The sequence below is a fragment of the Bos indicus x Bos taurus genome, chromosome 6 (genome assembly GCF_003369695.1).
Source record: "Bos indicus x Bos taurus breed Angus x Brahman F1 hybrid chromosome 6, Bos_hybrid_MaternalHap_v2.0, whole genome shotgun sequence".
In the NCBI taxonomy this organism is placed as follows: Eukaryota; Metazoa; Chordata; class Mammalia; order Artiodactyla; family Bovidae; genus Bos; species Bos indicus x Bos taurus.
Genome location: NC_040081.1, coordinates 115,664,978 through 115,692,951, shown reverse-complemented (window position 1 = coordinate 115,692,951; position 27,974 = coordinate 115,664,978). Strand labels below are relative to the sequence as shown.

At 58.5% G+C, this 27,974-nt stretch overlaps 2 protein-coding genes across 3 annotated transcripts in view; one reads left to right on the top strand and one right to left on the bottom strand.

Moving 5' to 3' along the window:
* Positions 1-11,677, bottom strand: part of ZFYVE28 (zinc finger FYVE-type containing 28) — a 98,869-nt gene extending 87,192 nt beyond the window's left edge. The window contains exon 1 of one of the 2 annotated variants that reach the window (XM_027545337.1): positions 11,549-11,677. In XM_027545337.1, the coding sequence (XP_027401138.1) occupies positions 11,549-11,587 (39 nt within the window). In that variant the 5' untranslated portion in view covers positions 11,588-11,677. The remainder of the gene's footprint in view (positions 1-11,548) is intronic. The other variant, XM_027545336.1, reaches the window with a different exon arrangement.
* A 476-nt stretch (positions 11,678-12,153) lies between these two features.
* Positions 12,154-27,974, top strand: part of CFAP99 (cilia and flagella associated protein 99) — a 38,496-nt gene continuing 22,675 nt past the window's right edge. The window contains exons 1-3 of the mRNA XM_027545382.1: positions 12,154-12,342; positions 18,416-18,542; positions 27,218-27,362. Of these exons, the coding sequence (XP_027401183.1) occupies positions 18,432-18,542; positions 27,218-27,362 (256 nt within the window). The 5' untranslated portion in view covers positions 12,154-12,342; positions 18,416-18,431. The remainder of the gene's footprint in view (positions 12,343-18,415; positions 18,543-27,217; positions 27,363-27,974) is intronic.

The following is a 27,974-nucleotide window of genomic DNA, read 5'->3' as shown; positions in this document are numbered from 1 at the left end:
GCTGTGGGTCTCCTCTTATACAAACGTCCAGAGCAGGCAAGTCCACCAGACAGAGAGCAGCCTGGAGGTTACCAGGGGCTGGGGCAGGGGAGAGCCTACATCAGGGATCCCGGGGAACATTCTAGACCAGGGGAGCTGCAGTCTGCACTGACCTGGACACTGCGTGTCAAGCGAATGTCAACGTGTTCTTTTAGAAAAACAAGACATGTTAACAAAAAACAACAGCAGGCCTCATCGACAAGCTGGATTTAAGCGCGTTGCCGGGAGAGCCCTGAGGGGAGCCCGCGGGCCCTCCAGCTCTGGGTCAGGGTCTGTGGGGCATGAGCCACGTGTCCCAGCCCCTCCCAGGCCATCCAGCACGGGGAAGGCGGGGGACGTGCCTCGCACGACACCCCACTTGCCTTCCTTTCTTGGGGCTGTCCTCAGGGGCAGGCAGGGGGTGCCCCCAACAGTCCTTGGCTCTAGAATGATCTGGAGCACTCTGGCGTGAACCAACCAGACACCCCCAGAGCCCCTTAGAGAGGCCGCACGCCAGCCATGGCCAGCAGCAGCCCCGCACCTGGTTTGGGCAGAGGGCAGCGGGCAGGAGGGTGGCCCCAGGGCCCTCAGAGTATTAAGGAGGGGCAGCCAGGCAGTGCCGCCACGAGACCACAGCGTGCAGAGCCGTGTGGTCCCAGCACTGTCCCTTGGGGGGCCTCTGGTTCTCTCGGAGCAGTTTCTAAACACCCGGCAACAGGCTGCCAGGGGCCCCGGGCTCAGCTGTGACAGGGCGGCAGAGGTGGGGTGGGGTGCCAGGGAGCCTCGGCCACATGGCTGCCCCCCCCCGTCCCTTCCAGGTGTCCCCAACTGGGAACAGCTGGTCGGCATTCTCACGGTCCCAGGTGCCCTGTCGGGGGAGGCGATGCCCCAGGCACCGGCCCGGCTGATGTGGGGAAACAGGCCACCGTGAGCACCTGCGTGGCACCTCGTGTCCCCTGACCAGAGACACAAGCAGTGGGCATCCCGGCAGGGTCCTCTCTGCTGGCCCCACCCAGCCGGGTCACCGGGAGCCCAGCCCAAGGGGCCTGAGAGGCAGGCGGCCTGGGGGCTTCCGAGGGCCTCCTCTTCAGCCAGAGCACCAAGCCTGGCAACAGCCCACAGCGAGCACATCTGTCACGGGCGAGAAGGCCCAAGGGGGCCCCTGGGGCCCGAGCCCGCGTCCTGGGCCCGTCTCCACTCCCCATCCACAAAGCAGAGCCCCCACCAGGGTGGGGAGTGGGGGACAGACTCCAGACGGTCCCCAGACTCCGACGGTGGGGTGGGAGGTCCTGGGCTAAGCCATTCCCCACGTTCAAGGGTCCTGTCTCGGGGGGCAGCCCCGGGACCACGTGTGACCGCTTCTCCAACAGTCACAGCTGCCTGTGATGACCTCAGACACAGGGAGAGAAGGATCCTGAGCTGCCCCCCGGAGACATGTAGCTGGGCTATCCACCCGGCAAGCACGGCCCCTCTTGCAGAGGAAGAGGTGATGGATGGGGGTGAGGACGGGCCTGCCTCGTCCCGTGCCCGGACGCACCTCCAGAAGCGAGGGGCCCACCCTCAGCACCCAGGGTGGCTTCCACCGGGGAAGCCCCTCCCGGGCACCTGCCACCTGTCCAGGGCGGCGTACAAACTGCCCAGAAGGGCCCACCCGCCGAGGCCCAGCATCCTCTGTGCCCAGCCCCGCCCCGCCCTGCCTCATCTCTTCCCTAAGGCCTCCCAACACCCCGTCTGCAGGCAAAGCCCCAGGAGCCAACTTCTCGGGCCCCCCTTCCCCACCTCTGCACAGGCCACTGAGCCCTGGCCCTGCTCTCAGCCGGGGTAGAAGCCCCCCACCCCCGGACCCTCCTTCAGGCCAGCCGAGGCACCTGCTCAGCTCAGAGCTCAGAACCCCGAGGAATCTGCCGTGATTTCTGCAGCTTCATCGCTTGCTTTTTATTTCCCTTCTCCCTCCCTCTCCTGCTGCGGCTGGATGGGCTCCATCGTCTGCGTTCTTTCTTCCCTCTCCGGGTCTGGAGCTCCCCTGTCTGTGACTAACAGAGAGGGCTCATCCGAGCTCACTCACACACTCAGCTCACGGCCCGGAGGCGGCCAGCACAGCGGCCTCGTCCTGCACCGTCCAGCCGGCTGGCCGGCGGGCGACAGTCCTGGTCATCCATCCCCGTGGGTTCTCAGGACCGCTCCCGGGAGCCGGGCTCCCCACCTGCCCCCACGCTGGTGCATCTGACTGCTTCTCGCCTCCCACTCCCTCCTGCTGACTTTGATTTTGCTTTTGGAGAACACGTCTCTCCAGCAAGGATGGGGGGCGGACACCTTTTTGTCTTCAGGCAAAACTGCGTTCCTTCAACGGTCCTCTGCGGATGGCAGCCCCGCTCCACGGGGACTCCGCCTGCATCCCCCAGCTCCCTCGGCCCGGCAAGGTCCCTGCCCATGAACCCCCCCAGTCTCTGGGCCTGGGGCCCAGCCCCGCCTGCTGTCCTCCCGAGGAGTCCCCCACGTGCCGTGCACTCAGCACCGTGAGTCAGCACATCACTCAGGCAGCACTCAGGACCGCCCAGGCTGTTTAGGACACGGGCAGCGTGGAACGTGAACGCCACCTCCACGGGCAGACAAGAGCCTCCCTGTCTTTGGCCTCTCGTCCCGGAAGCCCCATCAGGTGCACCTGGAACCCCCTCATCCTGCCCTCTGCGTCCCCAAGCCTCTCAGAGTGCTGCCCACTTCCCAAGCCACCTGCTGGGTGACCTCCTCAACCACCCGCCAGGTCACCAACCCCCTCCAACCTTTAACCCACTCCTTGGGGTGGGCCCCGGCTTTGCTTTTTAACCCAAAGACTGCCTTTTCTCATTCTGGGAGCTTCCTCTGGCTCCGGTTTAAAGAGGCTCAGGGAAGTTCCCTGGTGATCTACTGGTTAAGACTCTGTGCTTCCGCTGCAGGGGCAAAGGTTCAATTCCTGGTTGGGGAACTAAGATTACACAGCCAGAAAAAAAAAAAATTAAAATGTTTTAAATAAAAAAGGCCTGGTTGCCTTGTGCCTTCCCGCCCCCACGTCCCGGACTGTTCATGCGGCGGTTCTATGAGCCCTGGTGTTTCCTTTTCTTTTTTTAATCTATCTTTAATTGGAGGATAATAGCTTTACAGCGCTGTGTTGCTTTCTGCCATAGGACGCACATCGGCTATATGCACACAAATGTCCCCTCCCTCCGGGACTTCCCTCCCACCCCTCCAGGTCATCAGAGCACCGGGCTGAGTTCCCTGCTGTCACACAGCAGCTTTCCATCAGCTCCCTATCTTACCCGTGGTGACGTGTATGTTTCAATGCTCCTCTCTAACCGTTCCCACCCTCTCCTTCCCCGGCCTGTCCACAAGTCTGTTCTGTATGTCTGCCTCTCCACTGCTGCCCCGCAAACAGGTTCATCAGCACCGTCTCTCTAGATTCCACGTACACGCGTTGATGTACAATATTTGTCTTTCTCTTTCTGACTTACTTCACTCTGTATAATCGGCTCCAGGTTCATCTCGTCAGTTCTCACCTGAACTGACTCAAATGCGTTCCTTTTTATGACAGTAATATTCCACACCTTTGCTGCTTCTGATCCTTGCTCAGGGGGAACCACTTTCTCAGGAGTTTCGTGACTTCTTATGGCGAATTCCGCCTCAGCGGGGCAGCAGGAGGCCCTTCTGGGACAGCCTGCTTTATTCCGCTGGGTACCCAGGTGACTCTGAACACCAATGACCCTAGCGTCTGACCCGGCCCTGGCCCCACAGGCTCCCTGCCCCTCCCTGCTGACCCCCGGTCCACTCACCCCTCCTCGGAGAACACCCCCCAGGGCACGTGGCCGCCACCCCCGACACCACCAGGAGGGAGAGCTGGACAGGCGGTGGCCAGTGGGGCCCCAGGACACCAAGCCTCCCTGAGAAACGTGGACCGGAGCATCTTTCTGTTCAGCTGCAAAACACCTTTTCCCTTGATTATCCCAATACAATTTGTAAAAAAAAAAAAATCTCCAAAAATCCCTTTCTTTCAATTGAAGTGAAATTCATACAAGTACAGGGAATCACGTCAAACTGTGCTCCAGGTGCATTTAGTGCACCCACGCTCCAGTTCTAAAACCTTCCCACCGCCTCCCAAAAGAACCCCATACCTTCAGGCTACCGCTCCTCATGCCACCCCCACCCCGGCCCCCAATCCCCCTCCTGTCTCAGTGGACTTGCCTTTCCTGGACATTTCACATAAATGGAATCACTCGCCATTCGCCCTCTTGGGTCTGGCTTCTTTCACTCGGCATCAGGGTTTCAAGGCTCACGCACGGTGCGCTGGGGGCTTCGTTCCTTTTCGTGGCTGAGTCGTACGTACTCCATCGTGGGCACAAACCCCAGTGTGTTCACCTGTTCACTGCTGGTGGACATTTGGGCTGTTTCCACCTTCCGGCTGCTCATGTTACTGTGAACATGGTGTGCAATTCTTAAATGTATGGACATCTAGGAGCAGATTCTGCTCTTAGACTTTTTTTTATTAACTAGAATATCCCTAAAAGCAACTGAAAACATACTCAAAAATTGAAAATGCAAGAAAAAAAAATGACTGTTCTAAATACATCACCCCCACAGTGGGCATGCTAACCCAATTTTCCCCAGGAACCCAGCCAGTATACCCCGAAGGTTGGGGGTGGCTTGTCAAGGGGAAAGCGTTGGCTGGAACAAACCCCACCATAGCAGAGACTTACAGAGCTCCCAAGCAGAGCTCAATCAAACCAGTCCATCCTACAGGAAATCAACCTAAATATTCACTGGAAGGACTGATGCTGAAGCTGAAGCTCCAGTACTTTGGTCACCTGATTCGAAGAGCCAACTCATTGGAAAAGACTCTGATGCTGGGGAAGACTGAAGGCAGGAGGAGAAGGGAACTACAGAGGATGAGATGGTTGGATGGTATCACCAACTCAATGGACGAGTTTGAGCAAACTCCGGGAGATTGTGAAGGACAGGGAAGCCTGGCGTGCTGCAGTCCATGGGGTCGCAAAGAGTCGGACAGGACACGACTTAGCGATTGAACAACATGCGGAGCTCAAAAGACCCCCTTCAGCCATGAAGGGAGCCCCCTGTGAAGTGTCCACAACATCCCATGTCCCCACCCAGCACAAGACAATGAGAAATAGAAGAGCTTCAGAATCCTTACTGTAAGAAGGAAAAAAAATTCCATTCATCTTAACCAACTACTCTACATAAATTACCATAACATGAAATGCTCTATTCTACTTTTGCTTAATCTATTCAGATCGGTGAAAAAAAATCCATTCATTTTTGTTTTCCTCCTTCAAACACTTGAATTGCCCATCAATACCCAAGTTTCTTTGCAATCCAAGTGTAAAAAGTACAAAAGTAATTGTTTCACCAAATGGGACTCACACAAAAACCGATGACAGTTACAGCTCATTCCTGCAGGAAAGGCACAGCTCAGGATGGGGTGCATATGGGCTCCAGGCTTCGGGTCAGACAGACCTAAGTTCAATCCTAGCCCCCGTGATGGCTCCAGCAAGTTAACCTCATGTGTAAGAAAGGCTGCATTAGATAATCAAATTGTTAACCAGCACCCCCAAAGCCTCGGAGCCTTCAGCAACAGAGACCTACCCCAAGCCGTCATTCACGCCCAGCCCCGGTGCCGGATTCCTTCCCTTTCCCATAGCTCTGGGGTCCTCTACTGGGTCCTGAGCCTCCAGCCAACGAAACAGGGACTCGGGCCACATCCACGGGATAATAGCTCAAGAGGTCTGGGGTCGGGCCTGATACAGTGGGCCCCACAGAGCACACTGGCTGAAATTAAGACCCCGGACTCCCATCTGGGAGGGTATCCAAATGGCAGGCCACCAGGGAGGGTGAAGGTAACCAGACCCCGGGACGCCGGAGAGCAAGTCAGGGTCTCCTCCCCGAAGCTGAGCACCCAAAGGAAGGGGGGCACCTGTTGAGAAGCTTCATTCTCAGAATGACCTGGAAGCAGTAACTAGCAGCCACCTGGGCCTCCACGCACAGCTCTGTCTCAACCCTGCACCTCCGACCCTGCCTGTGAGCTCCATCAATGACAGAGGTCACTTCCTGAGCCATCACCGTGAACCTCAGGCAGAGATGGCCCCCTCAAACTCCACCTATCCGGTCTCATCCAGGGCTGGGGGGGGCGGGCGGTGAGTTGCCTGCCACCCCATCTGTGGCTTCAACACTGTGGAGACGCATAAGCCAAGGCGAACAGTAAGACAGAGGGCGGTAAACACGAGAGGGATCCTGACACCCACAACACTGCAGAAGTTTACTCATCTTTGAAATGGAATCAGCTCACCTGTGCCCACCTCTGTGGCCACACGGCACACCCTTCAGGGCCGAGGCTGCTCGAGGTTATCAGCCCCTACAAGACTCTGCCTTCGAAACCGGCAGATGACCGCCCAGTCATGCACAGGCACCTCCAAGCGCGGAGGACTAGCCTGCCTGGTGCTCTGGGGATTCCAGGCAGTCTGAGTGAGAGGCCCTGCTGACGTCACCCGCCTGCCAGCAGAGGGGCAAACGGAATTACTCGACACACTTCCCATTCACGGGGGACAGTACACCAAGGCCCAGGCCCCCCCACCCCCCGCCCACACCCCACCACCGCCCGCTGGACGCCAAGGCCAGACAGCAATTAGCCGAGGCCTCAGGCTCCCTGCCTGTGACTCGCCCATTTAACAGAAACCGTATCATATGCTTCCCATAAACAGGCCGCTGCACTGATGGTAAAGTGCAGAGCCCTGAGCGATGACCTCAGAGCTGGCACAGAGTGGGCACAGAAATTGACACTCGCTGCCCGTCTGTGGCTCAGCCTCTCCCCTCCCTGCCAACGCCGGCAGCACAAGGCTGGGCATGTGCGACCCCCATGTCCCCCCCGCCGCCCCCAGCCGCAGACGAAGGGCAGCGGAGCCTGGGGAGTGAGATGAGAGCCGCCCGCCGAGTCCCCCACCAGACCCGATGCGGGTGCCACAAGCCTCCTTGGCAAGCGGACTCCGGGGCCCTCCTGTGTGCCTGGGCTGGCCTGCATCAGAAGGATGGTTCTCGGTGGGGGGGGGGGGGGGGCGGATGGGGGGGAGAAGGGGGCGGTGGGGGCGGCCGGAGCCAGGGGCGGGGGTTGGGCCCGGCGCCCTCTGAACTCAGGGACAAGAGACAGGTGCGCCCAGCCAGCGCTCTGACTCAGCACCGCCAAGCATCCTTCCAGGACTCGGGAACCCCATTCCAGGCCCCCACTGGCCGGGGCAGACTGCCTGGCTTTCCAGCAGCTCCCCACTACCCCCACTTCCCGGGAGACAGACCTGCTGCTCGGAGCACGCCATGGCTGCAGCTGGGCGCTCAGGACTCATTGGCTGGAAAAGAACCAGCTAGCACCCCTGCTACAAGTCAGCACTGACGTCCCAAGCCCTGGCGCTGCATCCGTGCCTGTCTGTGTCCTCGCCGCACTCCGAATGGGGCATGCGGCAGTGCTGCTGGGGTGTCCGGCCATGGTCATGGCCACGGCCACGGTCACGGCCACAGTCATGGTCACAGAGTGACCAGAGAGGGCGGCAGGACTCAGGTCACGGGAAGACCACCACCTCACTCGCCTCCTCTGCGACCCCTCGTGCCACGCTTCTGAACCTGAGGCTTTGCTGCCAGTGGGGGTGCCCTCACCGTCGGCCACCATGGGGGTGAGCCCCCCAAGGACAAGTGGCTGCTGGTGTCTGTGGACAATGGGGGCCATGCAGACGCAAGCCCGGGACTGTCTTGGCCCCGAGGCCGGCTGGTTTGATACCTGCAGGGCCCCCTCCACCTGGGGGTCAAGGGGCAGAGTGATAGCCCCACGGGGCAGCACCATGCCCACCGCCCACAGCCAGGGGGGCCGGGACTCTGGAAACAGGGAGGGGCCCCGGATGCCCAACTGCCCACCGAGACCCGGCTGGGTCAACAGCCACGGTGGGAAGCCTCACACACAACAGCCCCCCCACCCCGCCGCCTGCCAGCCCTGCAGCAGGCAGACTGCAACTCCGCAAAGGGCTTCCTTCACAAACTGCACACACCCAGCAGGCTTCTCAGCTTCTCTTGGAAAAGGCCAGTTCATCCCTGAACCGAACCCAGAATGTTGACAGGAAGTTTCCAGATAAACTCACTCAGGAAAGCTCTGTATTTACAAGGACTGCTTCCCCACAAAGAAGGGGGGGATAAGGAAAGTTAATGACCCCACCCCCTAGATATGGTTTGGGGGTGCAGACAAGAGAGCTCTTCCTGGGGCGCAAGGCCGAGCGTGGGAATCCCCGTCCACCTGGCAACGCGACCCACCCGCCGATCCATTCTTCCCCAAGGGTGGGAAACGGTGCGTCCTCCCTGACGGCGGCCGGTCAGGCCCCCGCACCGCGCCGGGCCCTCTCCCCTCAGCCCAGCCACCATGGATAGGGAAAAAGTTCTAGCCCAGCATGAACACAAATATGGATGAAAATGAAGACCTGGTATTCCGAGATACTTCACATTCTTAGAGTTAACTCTTTCTTGAAAGTTTCTCCCTAAACAAAAGCAGAGACACTTAGAAATCCTAAACACCTTCCAGGGAGAAAAACCACAATAGTGCTTAAAAGACCGCCTTAAAGAAAATAAAAGGAAGAAGTATGAGAGCCTGCAAATAACCGTCGTAGACATCAGGCTGGTCTGGTTTGTCATTCAACTTAGGTAGCTATTCATGATTCAGACATCAGAAATTGTAAGCGTCATATAAGAATACTTTAAAGCATCTCCAAATGCCTTTTGGAACAAGAACGAGTATTTTTGGTTTCAGAATGCTTTCCATTGCACTGTGATGAACAAGAAGCTCAGTGTTCAGTTTTAAACCAAAGCAGGGATTAAATCAAGAATTCAGTTTGAATTGCATATCTATCCAAATACAACGGCTGAAAAAACCCTCACGACAGGCAGCAACCTCTCTCAGGCACACCTTCCCACACCCAGCATTTAACACTTCAACTCTTTCATACCCAGAAACCTCCCAGAACCGACTCCTGCTCACTTGTACCAAAGGGAGGGAAAGCATGAACTTCAGCTCACAATCTAAGGCCAAAATAGGAGCTTTGGTTTGAAAAATGAAAAGCTACTACTAGGGTGACCTAACATCCTCCAACCCTTCAAATAATCAAGATATTTAACCCCAAAGACAGAAGTCCAACAAGGGACTGCCGCGCTCAGGCTGATCGGCCTCAGGGCAAACACAAAGATCTCAGACGGAGATGTGTCTTGAGTCCAAGGGTCAGACAACAGACCGAGACACCACAGTAAGGGAAGGAGCAGGACCAGATGAAACACCCCCCCGACTCACCACCTGGCCCTGCCCAGCCCCGGGGCCGGCTTTGGAAGGGCAGAGCTGCCTGTAGAGAGGGAAAACTCGGGACTCAACTCTCAATTCTGGGGCACAATCTCAAGGGCAGAATCATTCCCCACTCCTAAAGACTTTTCCCTAAAGTGAAGCAGGGAGGGCCACTGGAATTATTCAGCTGCAGATGAAACAGAGTGTCCACACTGCTTTTGCGGCCCTTCCAACAATATGTTACAGTCAGGCAACCCTGGAAACTCCTGGAGATGGTGAAGGACAGGGAAACCTGGCGAGCTGCAGTCCATGGGGTCAAACAGCAACAACAACCCTGGAAACAAGGCCTCTTCCACAGCCCCGCCTGGAAAAAGGATCCTTGACAGTGTTTTCAGAAACAGCAGAACGTTACTATGATACGTTGTCTCTTTTCACCCCTGCCCACTGAAAAACGATTCTGCAGCCCACCCCCAAAGTGACCTTCTGAAAGTCTATTTGGTTTTTCCTTAACTGGGGACAGAAGTCACACAAACAAAAAGCCACTCCTTGTACAGACATCGTGTTCAGAGGCGGCTCCCCTCCCCTGGCCACCTACACAGCACCAACCCGGAGGATCAGAGCCGCTGCTGGGGGTGGGGGTGAGGGGACTGCAGTAAGAAGAGGGCTGGGCTGGAGGCGGCCAAGAGCAGGGAGGCCCCAAACCGCAGGCAGCGCCTGAGGCACCAGGGTCTCCCCAGCACGCGGCCAACACAGCTGCGAACCGACGAGGAGGTGGGAAGACGAGCGGGAGCAGGGCTGCAGCCGCTCGGGCAGGAGAGAACCTGAATTACCCCGGTGAGGCCAAGGCCAAGCAAGGGGCGGCCCCAGGCTCCCTCAACCCTCAACCCAACGGCGACCCCGCCGGCGATGACGCACGAGCCGCTGCGGTCTCTGAACTCGCGGCCGGACCTCGGGTGCCCATCCTCCAACAGACGGCGGCTGACCACAAAAGAGCGCCAGGAGACCACAGATTTCAGGACCGCCCCCTCGCCCCGACCCTGAGATACAACCCTCGATGGGGGAGGGGGGGCAGAAAACCCAGATCCAGAAAAGTGGTCAGCCTTGGGGTGAGGGTGTCCCTGTGGTCGCTCAGCCCCACTGTGGATGTCCGAAGCGCCTAGAGATGACCACTGGCACCACCCCGACCAAGAACCACCCCCCACCCCAGCCAAGACCCCAGCGCCCCGGCCCTACCGCGGCACCGGTCCCCCAGCGTTAGGCCCCGGGAAGTCTAGGGTGCGCCCAGGACCCAGCACCCGGCTCGGGCGCACCGCCGCACCCCGACGAGCTCCGGCCGCAGCGGACTCGAGCCCTGGGCGAGCGGCAAGGGACGCAGCGCCCGCAGTGCGACTGGCGCAGCCGCCAAGGGCGGCGCGGGGCACGCTGCCCAGACCCCGACCCACGACCAGGGAGGGGCGCCGCGCCGGGAAGAGCTCGCCGCCGGCCTCTCTGAGCCTGCGGCCCCGGGCGCACTCACCCTCCGCCGGTGGGCAGGAGCATCCCCTGGGTTCAGCGCACGCGGGTGGGCACGGGACAAGGATACGCACGCCAAGTGGGCCAGACGCGGATCGGTCCTGTTTCGGGAAGTGGGATGGGGACCCGCTCCGGACACAGACAAGGAGGGGTCCCTCCGGGCCCCGGGAAAGAGACAGATATGAGGGCCCGCTCTAGAACCTGGAGGAAACGCAGAGAGGGTCCGTTTCGGATTGCAGGGGGGGGCCGGGTGGGAGGTATATTCTGGGTCCAGGATAACGGGGAGGGGGCGCAGAAGAGGAACGCAGGAGTCATTGCCGCTGCAGCGAGGGGGGCTTGAGAGGTCTTTCCGGAACCCAGGAGAAGAGGCGGGGGGGGGTCTGTTCGGGCTGCGGGCAGGCCACCACGAGGTGCAAGCTGGGCACACGCAGGACCCGACTGGGAAGCGCGAGGGGCCGGTTCTGGCAGCCGGCAGGCGCGGCAGCGAGTGCACCCGGGTTCGAGGGTAAGAGCAGGAGGAGTCTGCACCAGGCGGGGTTGGGGGCGGGGGGTACCCGCTTAAGTCTAGGCTGGGGGGAAGGGCGACCGTGTTTGCAAGTCGCCGAGTAGCCGGAGGGGTGTCGGCGGCACCGCGGAGAGGTCGGTCCCGACCGGGAAGAGGGTCTGCCCGGCAGCGCTCACCTTGGGTTTGTACAGCCACTTTCGGAACCTGTTCATCATCGCCGCGCCAGCCCGGCCCGGCCCGGCCCGGCCCGACCCCGGCGGCCCTCACCTCCGCAGCGCTGCGCCTGGTCCCGGGTGCGGCGCGGGGCGGACGCGGGGCCGGGCCGGGCCGGGGTCCCGTGAGGACCCGGGGGGCGCCGGGCGGGCGGGCGGCAGGTGCGCGGGGCAGGTGCGCGGCTGGAAGATGCTTGGAGAGCGGCGCGCGGCGCGGACCCGCGAACAGACGCGCGGACGGACCGGGCACTGGGGCGCCGGTGCCTCCCCGCTCACTGACACCCCGCACCTCCACCGGCCACCGCCGCCCGCGCCACACATGCGCCGACGCGCTGCGAGCCCCCAGCCTCTCCTCGAGCCGCGGAGGCCGCCCAATCCGCGCGCCGCGCCGCGCCGCGCCCCGCCCGAGGCGCGCTCCCCTGCCGGCGACCCGGCGCGCCCTGCGGCGCCGAGAACTACAAGTCCCGACGGGCATTGCGAGGAGGTGGGGCCCTTGAATGGGGCGACCTCTGCCGCTCCGCGGGCGCGGTGTATTCTGGGGGTTGTAGTCTTCCCGCCCACGGCCCCGAAGCGTGCAGCGGTTGCTAGGTGACGACGGTCCAACTGCATCCCTGCACCGCTCCTGCCCAAGGGGTTGCAGAGGTCCAGGCGGAGCACAAGTGCAGAGGGCGGGACCCACTGCTGTTCCCGAGCCCCCTCGCTGTGCGGCGGTCTGTGGCGAATAAGGGAGGTTCCGGAGCACCGGCGGGGCCTAACAGGTACGCGGAGTAGGGCAGCATGAAAGTGGGGCAAAGCGCGTCCGCTCAGCACAAGCACCTCCCACCTGCACTTCCCTAGATCTGCAGGGTAGTTCTTTCTTGCTTCCCGTCTTGCTTTCGCTAACCTCCTCTTCTTCTCAACTCCTTGATTGAAGTTAACAGTGCTTTTTTTTTCTTTTAATTATCTCAACAAGAGACAAGAGATATATTTTAAGAAGATATTCTCCCGTATTCACTACTTCCCCCAAACGTGCCCTAATTTGCATCCATAAAAACAATCAAAAAAATCTGAGAATCTGTTAAGTGCTAGTGCTGTGCTCGGTCGCTCAGGCATGTCTGACTCTTTGTGACCCCATGGACTGTAGCCCGCCAAGCTCCTCTGTCCTTGGGATTATCCAGGCAAGAATACTGGAGTGGGTTGTCATTTCCTCGTCCCAGTGATCTTCCCTGGGTATCGAACCCGAGTCTCCTGCATTGGCAGGTAGATTCTTTACCATGAGCCACCAGGGGAGCCCAATAGTTAGGATTAGGTTCAGCTTTATGCAAAACGTCATAGTGACCCAGACAAGGTTATTAATGTTTCCAAAAAATAGGCCCATGGGGAGGAAATCATGGGAGATAGGACACCCTCAAAAGTCATCAGGGAGATCTGGGTTCCTCTAACTTGCTCTTCTGCCGTCTTTGCATGTTTCCTCATTGTCCAGAATTGCTTCCTAAGTTACTGCCATCACCTCCTGAGTCCAGGCAGGAAGATGGAAAAGAGAGGAAGTGTATGCCCATCTTTTACAAGGAGACCTTCTGGAAGTCTCCAAGACGCTTCCACTTCTTGCCATACCCAGATGCCAGGAAGGCTAAGAAATGTCCTCTTTCAGTTAGGCAGCAATGAAAGTGAAAGTGAAGTCGCTCAGTCATGTCCAACTCTTTGGGACCCCATGGACTGTAGCCCACCAGGCTCCTCCGCCCATGGGATTCTCCAGGCAAGAATACTGGAGTGGGTTGCCATTTCCTTCTCCAGGGGATCCTCCTGACCCAGGGATCGAACCCAGGTCTCCCGCATTGCAGGCAGATGCTTTAACCGCTGAGCCACCAGGGCAGCGATGGACCCAACTAAAAATTAGGGTTTTGTACTCAGGGAGGAAGGAAGAGAGGAGATTGAAAAGCAACCAACAAAACCTGCCACACGGTCCGAGCATGACTTAGCAGAAATCCTTAGGAGACTGGCTTTAGTCAGAATTTAAAGGCAGGAAAAGAATGTATTTCAATTAGCACATATTTGGGAATCTATGTAAATTAAGCCTCTCAAGTGACCAAGACAGCCATTTTACTTTTTTGCATTTCTTTTCCATGGGGATGGTCTTGATCCCTGTCTCCTGTACAATGTCACGAACCTCATTCCATAGTTCATCAGGCACTCTCTCTATCAGATCTAGGCCCTTAAATCTATTTCTCACTTCCACTGTATAATCATAAGGGATTTGATTTAGGGCATACCTGAATGGTCTAGTGGTTTTCCCTACTTTGTTCAATTTAAGTCTGAATTTGGCAATAAGGAGTTCATGGTCTGAGCCACAGTCAGCTCCTGGTCTTGTTTTTGCTGACTGTATAGAGCTTCTCCATCTTTGGCTGCAAAGAATATAATCAATCTGATTTTGGTGTTGACCATCTGGTGATGTCCATGTATAGAGTCTTCTCTTGTGTTGTATGCCGAAGAATTGATGCTTTTGAACTGTGGTGTTGGAGAATACTCTTGAGAGCCCCTTGGACTGCAAGGAGATCCAACCAGTCCATTCTGAAGGAGATCAGTCCTGGGATTTCTTTGGAAGGAATGATGCTAAAGCTGAAATTCCAATACTTTGGCCACCTCATTCGAAGAGTTGACTCATTGGAAAAGACTCTGATGCTGGGAGGGATTGGGGGCAAGAGGAGAAGGGGATGACAGAGGATGAGATGGCTAGATGGCATCACTGACTCAATGGACATCAGTCTGAGTGAACTCCGGGAGTTGGTGATGGACAGGGAGGCCTGGCGTGCTGCGATTCATGGGGTCAGAGAGTCGGACACGACTGAGCGACTGATCTGATCTGAGTGACTGAGAGTGTTGAACCAGTGTGTGTCTGATGGGATTATGGAATTTAAATCTCCTCGTGTAATCTCATTTCTGTCTGTAAAGGATTTGATAAGAAAAGACTTGGTCCAGCCCACCTTTAAAGTTTCCTTAAAAATGAGACAGTCACGGCCTGATCACTGGAGTTAAAATCAATATTAAAAAAACAATAAGCTTGGGAATTAAGTCTCACTTACCCACATGTATGATTTTACACCATTAAAATAAAGCTGAGGTGCTAAAAGCACGCATCAGAATTGGATGAACTTCAATACCTATTTCCTACTCAAAGTTGTGACTATTTTGCCTGAGATTCTAGGCTAATTTCAATTGGAATGCAGAATTGAAGTGCCTCTTCCCGCGTCCACCTTTACAGGCAGCCCTCTGTGGCAGGTGTGGGGTGCCCATTCCCCAGCCCAGGAGCCCACAGGCCCGACCACGAGCCAGAATTGAAGGGGGGCCTCTTCTCTGTATCCTCCAGGTCTCTCTGGACGGGGAGGCCTTGGATGGCTCTTTTGCTCCTCCTTGATGTGCATCATCACCACAGGGCCCCTCAGGTCATGGTATTTTCAGAATGTTCCAGCTCCAAGACAGTAGGGGAGGGGAGGGGAGGGGAGGAAAGCCCTCCTGCCCAGGTGCTGTTACACACACACACATGCATATACGTACACATACGCCCACACACATACACACCCATACACATGCACCCACATACCACATACACACACATACACCCATACATACATAGACACACACACACACGCGCACACGTGCTCTCTCAGTGCCCACATCAGGCACAGCAGGGATCCCTTTACCCAGTCCCTCCAGGCTGAGCGTGCCCCAGGGCAGCACCCCAACGTGACCGCAGCGCGGGGGAAGGAGAAAAACTGATACTTGACATTGCTTTCATAAAAATAGACTTTTTGCCTAGGTTCAGGACTTCCTCGTGAGCCCTGGTGTTGACTGTTATTTCCCTCATTGTGTTGACATGGTGCCTCTTCCATGCAGTTCCGAGATCTGGTGGAGTGGGTGGTCAAGAACTTCAGACCCTAGCCTGGGCCTCAGTGGGTCCCATAGGCAGGAAACGCTCCTTGGGGATGAAGAGGCTGACCCCCCTCCCCGAGGCCAGGTGGCTCTCTTCCCCGGTAACCTGCCTCATGAATGCCACTGAGGTATCTATTACTGTCCAATTAAATGAGACAGTAGAGCTGAGCTCTGTTGAATTCTAGAACCTGTGGAAGCCAAGGCTTAAAAAAGCATCGTGGTCTTTGAGTAGGTCTCTCTCTGGATCATAACTCTTGTTATGATTGAAACAGCAGATTGAAACCCAAGAACCACTTAGCATGGTCGGTCCTTGAGTACGTGTTTACACTCCCTCATTCATTCCACAGACAGTTCTGGGGCTGGTGCTGAGGGCCCACTACGGGGGAGGGCAAGGGACTTGGAGGCGACAAGGCAGACCCTGCACCAGGGGCTCACGGGAGCTTAAGGGAAGTTGGGACAACTTTGGAGGAGGCACAGAGAAGGGGAGAGCTAAGGGAGGAGGAAGAAAGGCTTCACAGGTGGTGATATTTGAATGGGGTGCTGAGGGGTGCCTAGGAGCTCAACAGGGAGAGGAGAGAGTTCGAGTTTCTGGAGAGACATGTGATGGGGCTTCTGAGCCAGCGAGAAGCCCAACCGGGCAGGGCCAGGGTGAGGACTGAAAAGAATCCAGGGACTGTGACCCGAGCCTAAGGAGGGGGGCATGCTGAGGAGGCTCTGCCGCATCCCGCAGCAGCTGAGAACTCGGGGGTGCCAGTGATGGCTGGAGTGGAAGGAGATTCCGCGGACTGGAGGCCGCTCCTCACAGACCTCCCGCCACCCCGCCCCGAGGTGGTGACGGGTCCTGGTGGTGCCGGCAGCTCAGGAGCACTTGGCTGCAAGGACCGGTGTGGAGACAGGAGCTCCCGAGCACCCCCCGAGCCTTCGTGGGTCGTGGCCTTTGCTCACGTGGCTCTGGATCCACCGACCCTCCTGAAACGTGATCTCCAGGGCGGACGGGCACTCCCCCGGGCCCAGGGCTGCAGGCCAGTTCCAGCACATTTCTGAGGCCCACAAGGCCTTTCCTCCAGCCCCATTTGGGACGGGCCCCAGCCAGCTTCTGTGTCCACGCACGGCAGAGGCCAGGCCCAAAAGCTGGCCCCAGGAGCCAAAGGGCCCAGTCAGGCCTCCATGCTGGGTGGCGCAGAGCCCAGGTGTGCAGACCCCCGGCAGCTCAGCGCTGCCCTCCCTCTCCTGATGAGGGTAGGCGTCAAAGCGCCCGAAAAACTGCTCAGGAAGGGGGCCCTCGGTCTGCCCCCTACTTTCACCTTTCTGGAAAAACCTCCGGCTTCCCAGTGCTGCGCCTGCCCCTTTCTGGGCACACTCCCCAGGGTGGGGGACAGGGCCTCCCTGTCCATCTCCCACGGGTACCGGGGAGTCAGCTGCTGGCACCACCAGGACCCGTCACTGCCTCCGGAGCCATCATCCTTTGGGGCTGGAGAGGGGTTCCCTGGGGCCTGGTGCCCAGAGTTACTATCGGGGGGCCTGGGGCTGCCCTCATCCAGCCCTGCCCCTCCCTTCACCTCCTGCCTCCAGGGCCCCTGCCCTGCAACGCTGGAGATTCTCTTCATTACGTCTCTCCTGTCTTTCGGAAACCCCCCGTCAGGTGGAATGCACAGCGGGTCTCTTGGATGGTTCTCGATTTCTTGGTGGTTTTTTCCCCACTTTTCTCATCATCCTGTTCTGCTCTCTCTTCTCCACTGTCTTTGCCTCTCCTATTTACATCTCCCGCTCTGCTATCACACTTTAATTTCCAAGAACTCTCTTCTCCTCAGATGCTTTGTGAACACCGCATCTCTCCCTCTCTCCGAGCTGGCATAGTTGTTTGTTTCTGGATTATTCCCACTGTTCTCGCACGTCCTTTTCGGCGGGCTTCTGTTTCCGTGTTTGGCGGCAGAGGCTCTCTGCGGCGTCTGGTGGCACTTGGCCTTCGCTGTCTTTAAGGTGATGGTGGGGGGGCCTCACCCAGAGGGCCGTGATTGGCTGGGGCTGGCCTCTCACTGGGGAGCCCCGGGGTTTCACCACTCGGTCTCCAACCTGCCAGGACCTAGGGCTGCGGGCTGCTCTTGGGAGCCTGTCCAGCTTAGTGGAGGGAGGAGCGGCCTTGCTGATAGCTGGTGCCAGGGAAGCCAGCTGCGTGGTGACCCAGAAGCTGCTCAGTCAGCGTGGAACCACAGGGGCTGAGATGGGAGCTCCTTGGGGTTGGCCACCCTGCTCTGAGGACAATGTGGGGGTCCTGGGGGGCCCATCCCACCCTAAGCAGCTTCTCCAGGGTCTGCCAGAGAAGGCTCTGAGCGAGCCAGTCTGCTGGAGCTGCTGTGTTTCTGGAATGTTCAGGCCTGGCGTCTTACCTGGGTGCTGGTTGTCATTGTTGTTCAGAAGCCCAGTCACGTCCGACTCTTTGCAACCCCGTGGACGGCAGCATGCCGGGCCTCCCTGTCCCCCACCATCTCAGCACCAGCCAGGGTGCTGGCTACCTCACCTTTACAGTGGAGACCTGCGGATTCTTCTTGCCCCAGGCTTCTGTGACCAGGTGCTCCCCTCCTCCGAGCAGAACTGCTGAGTCACCCGTCACCACGCCCCAGCTGGGCTGAGGGGCACTCGGGTGGACTCAGGGGCCCCCACGCTGGCTGGGCCTCCCTCAGGGGTCATCCTGGGACCCTCCCTCGTGGGCGGAGAAGGCTGCAGGGGCTGTGGGTGAGCAGAAGCTGGGGGTGGGCTGGGAGTGGGCCTGGCTTGTGCCACCGGGGCCCCCACTTTGGTCCGGCACCCCTCGCCACGCGGGGCTGCGCGGTGGACCCTCTGTGGTCTCAGTGATGGCCCGTCACCGCCTGCTGGGCCAGCGGCCCAGGGCGCATGGAGGGCGTGACCTGTCGGGTTTGCCCTTAGGGTCCCACCTGGGAAGATGACCTACTATGGGAAGTGCATTGAGATGGTGATGAAGCACCTGGACCGATTTCAGCCTGAAAAGGACAGTCCTGAGCAGTTCCTGGAGGCCACGGCTGCCTCCCTGCAGGTAGGGTCCACGTGGGGGCTCGAGGCTCGGGGTGGGGGGCCATGGTGGGAGCTTTACAGTCTCATCCTGTCCTTTGCGTGGAGAGCCCGAGGCGAGATTCCCAGTGGGCCAAAGGCTGCTGCCACGACCCAGGAACATGGCCTGTGACCCAGGAGTCTGCAGGGCTGGCCGTCCTCCCTGAAGGTGGACGCGTGCCAGCCTCGCAGGCGTCTCCCCATCCCACCCCGCCAGGGGGGCGTCTTCCCGCCCGGGGCAGGGCTGTGTGCTGGGGCTGTCTGCTGGGCAGCTTGGCCACACCAGAAGGAGCTCCTGGGCTCTCATCCCCAAGCCCCGGAGGTCCCTGTCCTGAGGCCCCCGCTTGACGCACGTGCAGAGAGACCCTGGGCTGAAGTCTCTCTGGACCAGGGTCTGGTCCCTCTGGCACCTGACCCCGCGTCTGTCGGTCTGTCCATCAAGGGCAGGCGCCCAGGAACAGGGCCAGGTGATGATGCAGGTGCTACCTTCAGGACTTCGGGGTGTGGGCCCCGTGGACAGGGCGTCAGAGGAGGCCACGTGCTCCCAAAGAAGGGCTCTGGGGGAACACTCGGCCTGCTGCGCCCCCACCCGTCTGCTTTTAAGCGCCAGCTGCAGCCCTCCCCGGCTTAGCAAGGGCCGTGAGCTGCTCCACCCTCACACACCCACAGTGGGGTGGCCTCTGCCGTGCCCCGGGGCTGCCCACAGACCCACCTTCCCCTCTACCTTCATCAGCCCCCTTATGGTGCCGCCGCTGGAAAACCTGGGGTGGAGAAGGCCCTGGTGGTGCCCACAGAGGCCGGAGGAGGCCTAGACACAGAAGCCTATCTCTCAAGGGAAACCTCAGGACTGCTGATCCCCGGGGTGGCTCAGAAAAGGGTGTCTCTGCCAGCTGGAGCCCTGCCATCCACAAGGGCTGGGGCGTGGGGTGTGCCCCGCTCCCCGCACCTCTGCTCCCCTCCTCTCCCTCAAACTCTCCCCTGAAACTCAAAGCGTTTGGAGGAAAGGATGAAAACGGCCAAGGTCAGGCCCGTCCGCGGTCCCTCTCCTTGCTGGTTGAAGCTGGCTTCGAAGCCGTGTCCCTGGAGCCAGCCGCCCTCTGGCTGCTCCCTCGGTCTGTCCTGCCTCCCTCCCCTCACCCACAGCTACTGAAGACAAGAAAGGCCTCTTTACTGTGATCCCAGCACCACCACACACAGCAAGACCCCTGGGTGTCCTGACCCACTGCAAGCCCTGCAGGGCATCCCTCACTGCTCAGCAGAACCGACAAAGTTAAAGCCTTCCTTTCTCCAGAATCATTTCAGAATCATTACTGAAAGTTGGGAAAGTCCCTGGGATGGGACTTCCCTGGCAGTCCAGTGGTTAGGATCCATGCTTCCAGTGCAGGGGGCATGGGTTCAAGCGCTGGGTCAGGAAGATCGCCTGGAGAAGGGAACAGCTACCCACTCCAGCATTCTTGCCTGGAGAATCCCACGGATAGAGGAGCCTGGCGCGCTACAGCCGCAAAGAGTCGGACACGACCGAGTGACTAACGCTTTCACAGTGGCTTAGGAAATGAGTCCTGGTTGTCACCTGGGGGGCTATGGCGTGATGACAGTAACTGTGCGAGTCCACCTCGAGGGGGGCACCACGCCCGCTCCACCCCAGCCCAGCAGCCCCCGAACTCTTCCCCAGGTGCAGGTACTCACGCTGGACTGAGAGATAGCTTCTTCTCCAGGTCACTGGTCCTCTCACACCCTTTCAGAGAGCCATCCTGGGCCCAGTGCAGGGGGCACTGGACTCTGACCCAGTTTGGAGAGCAAGCCTTTATTTCCAGCTGGGTCAGGACACCGCTCTGGTTCGACCTTTGCGACCCCATGGATTGTAGCCCACCATTCTCCTCCATCCATGGGGTTCTCCAGGCAAGAATACTGGAGTGGGTTGCCATGTCCTTCTCCAAGGGATCTTCCAACCCAGGGATCGAACCCATGTCTCCTGCATTGCGGGCAGACTCTTTACCATCTGAGCCACCAGGGAATCCCTGTGAGAGTGACCTTATTTGGAGACCCTGTTCTTTGCAGATATTCATCATGTCAAGACAGGGAAAGGTGGTTAGTGGTGTAGGGCAGGGTGTGGGGACTCTCCCTCTGCAGACAGAAGCCTGGGGATCCTTCCCCTGACACACACACACACACATACACACACACACGCGCGCACGCACACACGGAGCAGCCCCCCAGCCCACAGTCCTGATGGCATTTCTGCACAGAGAACATATGTCAGTAGGAGAAGATTCGGTCTCAGATCTGAAAGGGATCCATCTGCCATCGAAAGTTCTCCGGCAGCACCACCGGCCTGAGGCGAGGCTAAGGCATGGGGAGCAGCCTCTCCAGATGCCAGCCTCCGGAGTGGGGGAAGTGGCCCTGGGATGCAGCTGGGGGCCCAGAGCGGGAGAAAGGATGGAGTGGGGCTGCACCAGCAACGAGGCAGGCAGGCCCAGCCCTCAGGGAGGAGCAGGAGCCACAGGGCGCGTCCCACCCGCCCCCTCGTGCTCCGGGCCCTTCTGGCCCCCCCAGCGGGTTAACCTCTCACTGGAGCAAGTGACCTTTCATTAGGGCATCCTATGGGGGGTGCTGACGGGACAGTTTCCTGGAGCCTGGTGGGCATCACTCTTCCGGGCCACGTAGCACCACAGCTCAGGTGCCAGGCTGGGCAGGCTGGGCACAGAAACATCCAGAGACGGACACGAGCCTTCAGGACAGAGGTGGGGTGCAGCAGAGAGCCCTGAGTCCTGAGTGGCCCTCAAGGAAGAGTCTGGCTTTGAGAGCGAATGCCTGGGGATGGGCGGAGGGAGGAGGAGGAGGGAATCGTTGGAGGCGGTGGAGGAGTTAGTCCAAGAGACCCTGCCACTCGGCAAACCGCAGGTGAGTTCTGAGCAGGGGAATGAAAAGGCCGACAGGAGAGGGGCCAAATCAGGCAGCCCGGGGTGGGGAAAGGCCAGCCCCCAAGCCTGGGGGAAAGTGAGAGGGATGGGAAGAGGCTTGTGCAGGAAGCGGGGGAAGGCAGGGGTGCGCGGAGCCTGGAAACACAGCCCAGGTCCTGGTGGTAAGAGGCGTGGTGCGGTGGCCAGCCCCACTTTCTGGTCCACAGTGTGAGAAAGCCTGGGCTCGGGACTGGGTTTTTGTTTTAACGGATATCTTAAAAAATACCCGATGTACTTTGGATCAAAGATCCCAAACCCAGAGGATCAATATGGTATGCAGTGTCGGTATCCCTATGGGGAGACCAGTGACCTCCATCCAGAGAGACAGTCCAGACCTGTCTCACACAGGTAATATAATAGATCTGAAAACATTTTTGTTTAAACTATAACCTTTATGTGTGAAAGCTGTCAATAACTATATATAATTTTTAAAGTCTTTTATGAGATGGTAGCACATTAAACACAGTCCTGCCCCTCTCTCTCCCCACTTGACAAGGGGCCATGGGGATTGCTCCCTCTTGTCGTAAAGCCATGAGCATCCTTTTTGCTGACTGTGCCAGAACCATTATAACCATGCCCTGTGGATGGGATCATTGTTGTTTCCAGCCTGTTACTGTTCTTAACGACCCTGTCCCTCTGCACCTGGGCAGGCACACCCAGAGTCAAGTTCCAGAAAACACACAAGAGACAGTGCTGGCCCTCGTGACTTCAAGAGATCTTGCCAACTGCCCTGACACAGAGATCTCCTTACTGACACTCTCCCTGCTCATGTGATGTGCTCACAAACGTTTTCATCTTTGCCAACGAAACAGGTGGGAAAAGGCAGTTGGCGTAGTTACAATCAGCATTTCTCCCATTATATTTTCACGAGTATTTCTTGTTCTGACCTTCCTGCTCAGACCCGTGTCTATTAAGATACGGTGTTTGGCAGGAGCAACAGCAGGAAAGTGGTGACTTAAAGATATCAGAGGTGTCTTTGCTCATGTGAGGAGCAGTCGGTGGACAGGCAGCCCAGGGTGGCCGCCAGTACCTCTATGGCACCGTTAGGAACTCATTCTCCTTCCTCTCTGCTCATCTATCCTCAGAAAGTGTCTCTTGTCTCGTAGTCACAAAGTGGCTGCCTTGCTCCAGCATTGCACCCAGGTCCCAGAGAGGAGAGGAGAAGGGCAGACAGTGTAAGGCAGGTGCCAGCTGAGTCTGCTTGATGTTCAAGGAAGTTTCTTGGAGGCCACACCTAGCAATTTGCCATCGGATCTCGTCAACTGGAGCCTCAAGCCACATCAGCAAGGGGCCGGGAGAAGTTGAGACAGTTTTCTCCTGCCCGGCAGGAAGGAAGGGAGAAGGGCTTGTGTGTGTGTCTGGCAGCCTTAGTTCCTTCGCCTCCTCTTCTAACCAACTTATGTCTTTGTGTCACCGATTAGCGGGAGCCTCTGGGTCTTGATGACATGAGTTACAAACCCTGGGTTGTGGTACAATCAGCATCCCGATCCCCTCCCGGCCCTGGAGGCTGCTGCAGCTCTGCGCCAACCCTGGGGCTCTGACCGTGAACCCAAGCACCCGCTGTCAGAGGCGCTGCCGGACGTGTGGAGCCAGCGGCAGGCTTCTGGGTCTCTGGTGCCCCCCCTGCCTGCCCGGGGCCCAGACGCAGGAGCCCTGAACTGGACCAAGGCCCTAGACTGTACCTGGAGCTCAGAGGCCCCTTGGGAGGCGGGGGGGGGGGGGGGGGGGGGGGTTGCCCTCTGGCCTCAGTGACCAAGGCTGGCCCAGAGTTAGGGGTTTCTGACTCCAGTACTGAGGGCTGCTTGGGAGGGTCCGGACCTTGCCCTGCCTGCTCTGCTGGCCCGGCCAGGAGGACCAGTCTAGGGCTTAGTATCCTTCATGTCACCTGTGTGGACCTCAGCCTCCTCTCCGCCACCCCCCGGCTCAACCTTCCGGGGGTGAGGTCCTGGCATGCGGGCCAGATGGTCCTGCGCTGCCTGGATCCTCGCCTGCCTGCCCCCAGACTCTGGCCCAGCGCAGCCCAGGCTCGCAGCCCAGGCTCTCATATTACACATGCTCACAGCCCCAAACCCAGGCGTGTGAGGGGATGCAGAGTGGAGTTCCACGGTCTGAGCCAGGAGGCCTCAACGCAGGGAGCGCTGACTCAGGGCGTCCCTAGAGAGCCCTGTAGAGAGCCCTGCTGACTCACCGGGCTTCCCCTGACAAAGGCGGGGAGTTAGGGGGAGGTGCCTGGCGCCTGGCTGGGGCTCGTGCCCTCTGTATGGGCACAGCCAGGGGGTCTGGGGAGCCTGAGAGGGAATAGGAAGGAGGCAGGGTCCTGGCTCCTGAGGCCAGAGCTGACCTGAGCGAGGCTGCCCCTCCCCTCCCGGTTGTGCTGCGAGGGGAGGAGCCCCGCCTTGTGCCCACCTGCCCGCGGTCCCCCACGGAGGCAGGGCGGCCCATCCCTTCCCTCGTGAGCACCCCGGCGACCCTGGAGCCGGGGACGGGGCAGTAAGCACGGTGTGCGCGATCCCGCCAGGTGAGGGGCCACGGGTGACCGGGGGGGGGGGGGGGGGGGCGGGGCCTTAGGTGCCTCCCGGGTCGGGTGGCATCTGAGCCAAGGCCTGATGGGCATGGGGAGCAAGCGTGCAGGGCAGAGCCCTGCAGGCGGAGGGGACAGCCGGCCTTGAGGAGAGGTCCCTCTGATCGGAGAGTCGCTCGCGCCGGGAGTGCAGCCCGGTGGGCGGGGACTCACGGAGGCGGGCCGCGGAAGGACTCTTCGTAGAGAGTTCCAGCAAGCCCAGGCTCGATCCGCCTTTCCTTTACAAAGACTTGCTGGGTGGCCACTGAGGAGTGGCCGAAGGAGGTGCGGCAGAGTGGCTGGGACCCCGTGGATGGGACGCTGGGAACAGCGTCACGGGAAACAGGGCGTAGTGGTTTCTGAGACGGGAGTGGGCCCTCCCACCCAGAGGCAAAATCTGCTTGCGTCAGCCTTGACAGGGTGTAAGGTCACCCAGAGGCGAGTGCAGATAACGGAGAAGTCGCGGAGGAGCCTGTGAGCGGAGGGCGGAGGGCGGAGGTCGGAGGTCGGGGGAGGGTGCTGTTGCCCCATCAGCTGGGGGCTCTAGTCACCGGAGGGGTGGCAGAGTCAGTGTTGGAGCGCCCCTGCCGCCCATCACTGCTGCCTGCCGAGCCTGACTCCACCCAGGACCCCTGGACCCCAGGCGGCTGGAGAGGGCGGCTCTCAGGCCTCCAGCCCCCGGGGTGCGGAGGCCGAGAGGGAGTAAGAACAGACACCCCACTCACACGCGTGGGGGCTGGGGCTCCCGGAAGTCCAACTTCATCTCGGACCCCTCGGATGGGCTCATTACTCTGGTGTTCTCTTAGCATAAAAACAAGGGAGGAAATCACAGAGGAAAAGGCAGATTTGACCTCAAAACAAAGCAAAAGTTGTATGATCCTATGTCAAAAAAACACAAAAAACGTTTGCACAAAGTTAAAAGGCAAATTACAAGGTTATAGCAAATAGCTGTCACGCTAATGGCCATGTTGATTCCCTCAATCTACGAAGAGCTCCTATAAATGATTAGGAAAGATAATATCCCAGTAGAAAAAGTTAGCCAAGAATGTAAATTGATAATTCACAGAAGAGAAATACAAGTAAATGTCCAGTAAACGTATGAAAATCTCATTGACAATAAAAATTCAGGACGTCCCTGGTGGCACAGTGAATAAGAGTCTGCCTGCTAACGCAGGTGACATGGGTTTGATCCCTGGTCCAGGAAAATCCCATATGCCCAGGGACAGCTAAGCCTGTGCTCTAGAGCCCGCGAGCCACAACTCCTGAAGCCCGGGTGCTCCAGAGCCTGTGATCTGCAGCAACAGAAGCCGCCACGACAAAACGTCTTCACCACAGTGAAGAGTAGCTCCGCTTGCCGCAAGTAGGCAAAGCAGCCCAGCGCCGCCCAAGAAGTGTTTTTCCTTTTTTTTAGATAAAATATTGTCCAAAAGTGGGGAAGTGGAGGGGAGTGATGTTGCTAACAAGAATTTATTATTTTGATGTGTTTTACATTTCTTGAGAGCCCCTTGAATAGCAAGGTGATCCAACCAGTCCATCCTAAAAGAAATCAGTCCTGACTGTTCATTGGAAGGACTGATGCTGAAGCTGAAGCTCCAATACTTTGGCCACCTGATGCGAAGAACTGACTCACTAGACAAGACCCTGATGCTGGGAAAGATTGAAGGCGGGAGGGAAAGGGGACGACAGAGGATAAGACAGTTGGATGGCATCACCGACTCGATGGACATGAGTTTGAGCAAGCTCTGGGAGTTGGTGATGGACAGGGAGGCCTGGTGTGCTGCAGTCCGTGGGGTCAGTCGCAAAGAGTCGGACACGACCGAGCGACTGAACTGAACTGAACTGCACATCTGTTGGGTCCTAGTGTACGTGTTCAGTTTTACATGGCCTTGAGTATTTTGCCGTCTCACTGTAAGCCTTCCGGGAGCATCATGGTAATGGCTGCGTCCCACTCACCCACAGCCTGGAGAGCTTATATCTGACTCCCTGCGACGACATTCAGGCTGTTAACATTTTTGCCGCTGCACATGCCGTTGCCCTGAGCATCTCGTGTGTGGATATTTCCTGCCTTTTGGTTTCCTTAGCGTCCCAGAAGTGTGGTTCCTGGACTAAAGTGTGTGGGAAATACAAGACCCTTGAAACATTTCCAAACTGCTTTCAGGAAAGACGCCCCAGCCCCGTCCCCACGAGCCATGCTCACTGCTGGGTTGGCAACAGTGAGTGCTAAGTCGCTTCAATCGTGTCTGATTCTTTTGCGACCCCATGGGCTGCAGGCCACCAGGCTCCTCTGTCCCTGGTAATCTCCAGGCAAGAATATGGGAGTGGGTTGCCGTTCCCTCCTGCAGGGGATCTTCCCGCCCCAGGGAATGAACTGGCGTCTCTTATGCCTCCTGCATTTGCAGATGTGTTCTTCACCACCACTCCACCTGGGAAGCCCACTGGCTACAGTAGATATTCTTTTTTCCTTATTGTCGAAGCTTAGTTTTTTGAATACATAAACCATGACACACACAGGTTACAAAACCCAACGTGTTTCAGAGTAAATGGAGAAGAGTCAGTCTCCGCTGACACTAATTCCCTCTGCCAGAGATTTTCCTTGCTTGGTTTTTGTGTTTGTTTGATTTTTTGGGGGGGGGGGTGTAATTTTTAAAATCATTCATTTGAAAAACTTCATAGGAGCTTGCTCTTTTTTTACTGTGGTGAAATACACGTGACATAAAATCCACCATCTTAGCCATTCTTAGGTGTATGATGCAAGACAGTTCAGTGGCATTAAGTACGTTCGCATGTGAATATCACCACAGTCTGTCTCCAGAACCTTCTCACCTTCGCAAATGGCAACTCTGCGTCAAATAACAGCTTCCACCCTCTCTCCATCACCCCCCATCACCCCCCACACACCTTTCTACTTCCCGTCCTGGGAATCTGACTCCTCACACGAGCAGGATCACACAGGGCTTTTCCTTTGGGGTCGTTTTCCGTGTTTATTTCCATCTCTGCTCCCCTCACGGTCTCCGCCCTGGGAGCAACTCCTGGGGGAGGACCTGCGGGCCAGAGGGTTGGCCAGGGTGCTCCCCACTGTAGGGCACTGGGGCCCCCATATCTGAAGGCGGCTGCCCCCTCCCCCCGCTGTTTCTCCTCCAGACGCTGAGCCCCCAGAAGCAGGCGTTCATCATGGAGATCCTGTCCGGGTGCCTGGAGTACCACAAGCTGCTGACCATTGTGGTGGACGCCTTCTACGTGCGGGACGGCCGGCTCTGCCTGCGGGCCGACTACAGCCTCTTTGAGGGTAGGTGCCCGTGGCCAGCCGCGGTCGGGGGAGCCCATGGGTCCCTGCGGGCCAGAGCCCCGCAGACCCTCAATAGCAACTGAGACCCTCCCCCAGGAGGCCTCCGAGGTCCTCAGCCTCCCTTCCCTCCCTGGACCCTCCCAGCTGCCAGAGCGCAGGTGGCCAGGGGACTGTGTTTCCCTCCTTCACTGACGTGGAGACAGACTCCAGGCATGCTGACCACCAGGCCCCAGGACGCAGGCCTCCGCAGGTCTTGGAGGGCTGGCCTGGCTGGGAGAGGTGGCTCTGGAGGCCAGTCTGGGTAACAGGACTGGTCTTCATCATCAGCTGAGCTCCTGGCCCCACGGCCTGAGGACCACGTGCAGAGCCGGCGTTCTGGCTGTACTCTGGACGCTCCCAGAGGGGGTTCAGTAGAAGGAGGCGTTTGGGGACTTCCCTGGCCGTGCAGTGGTTAAGACTCTGGGCTGCCAGTGAAGGGGCTGTGGGTTCGATCCCTGGCCAGGGAACTAAGACCCCACGTGCTGTGCAGTGCTGCCTTCATGGGTGTGGCGACAACGGGGGCAAAGTGGCCGGTGTCTGAGTCGGGGAAGGTGGTCCCGCCCCTGGGCCTCG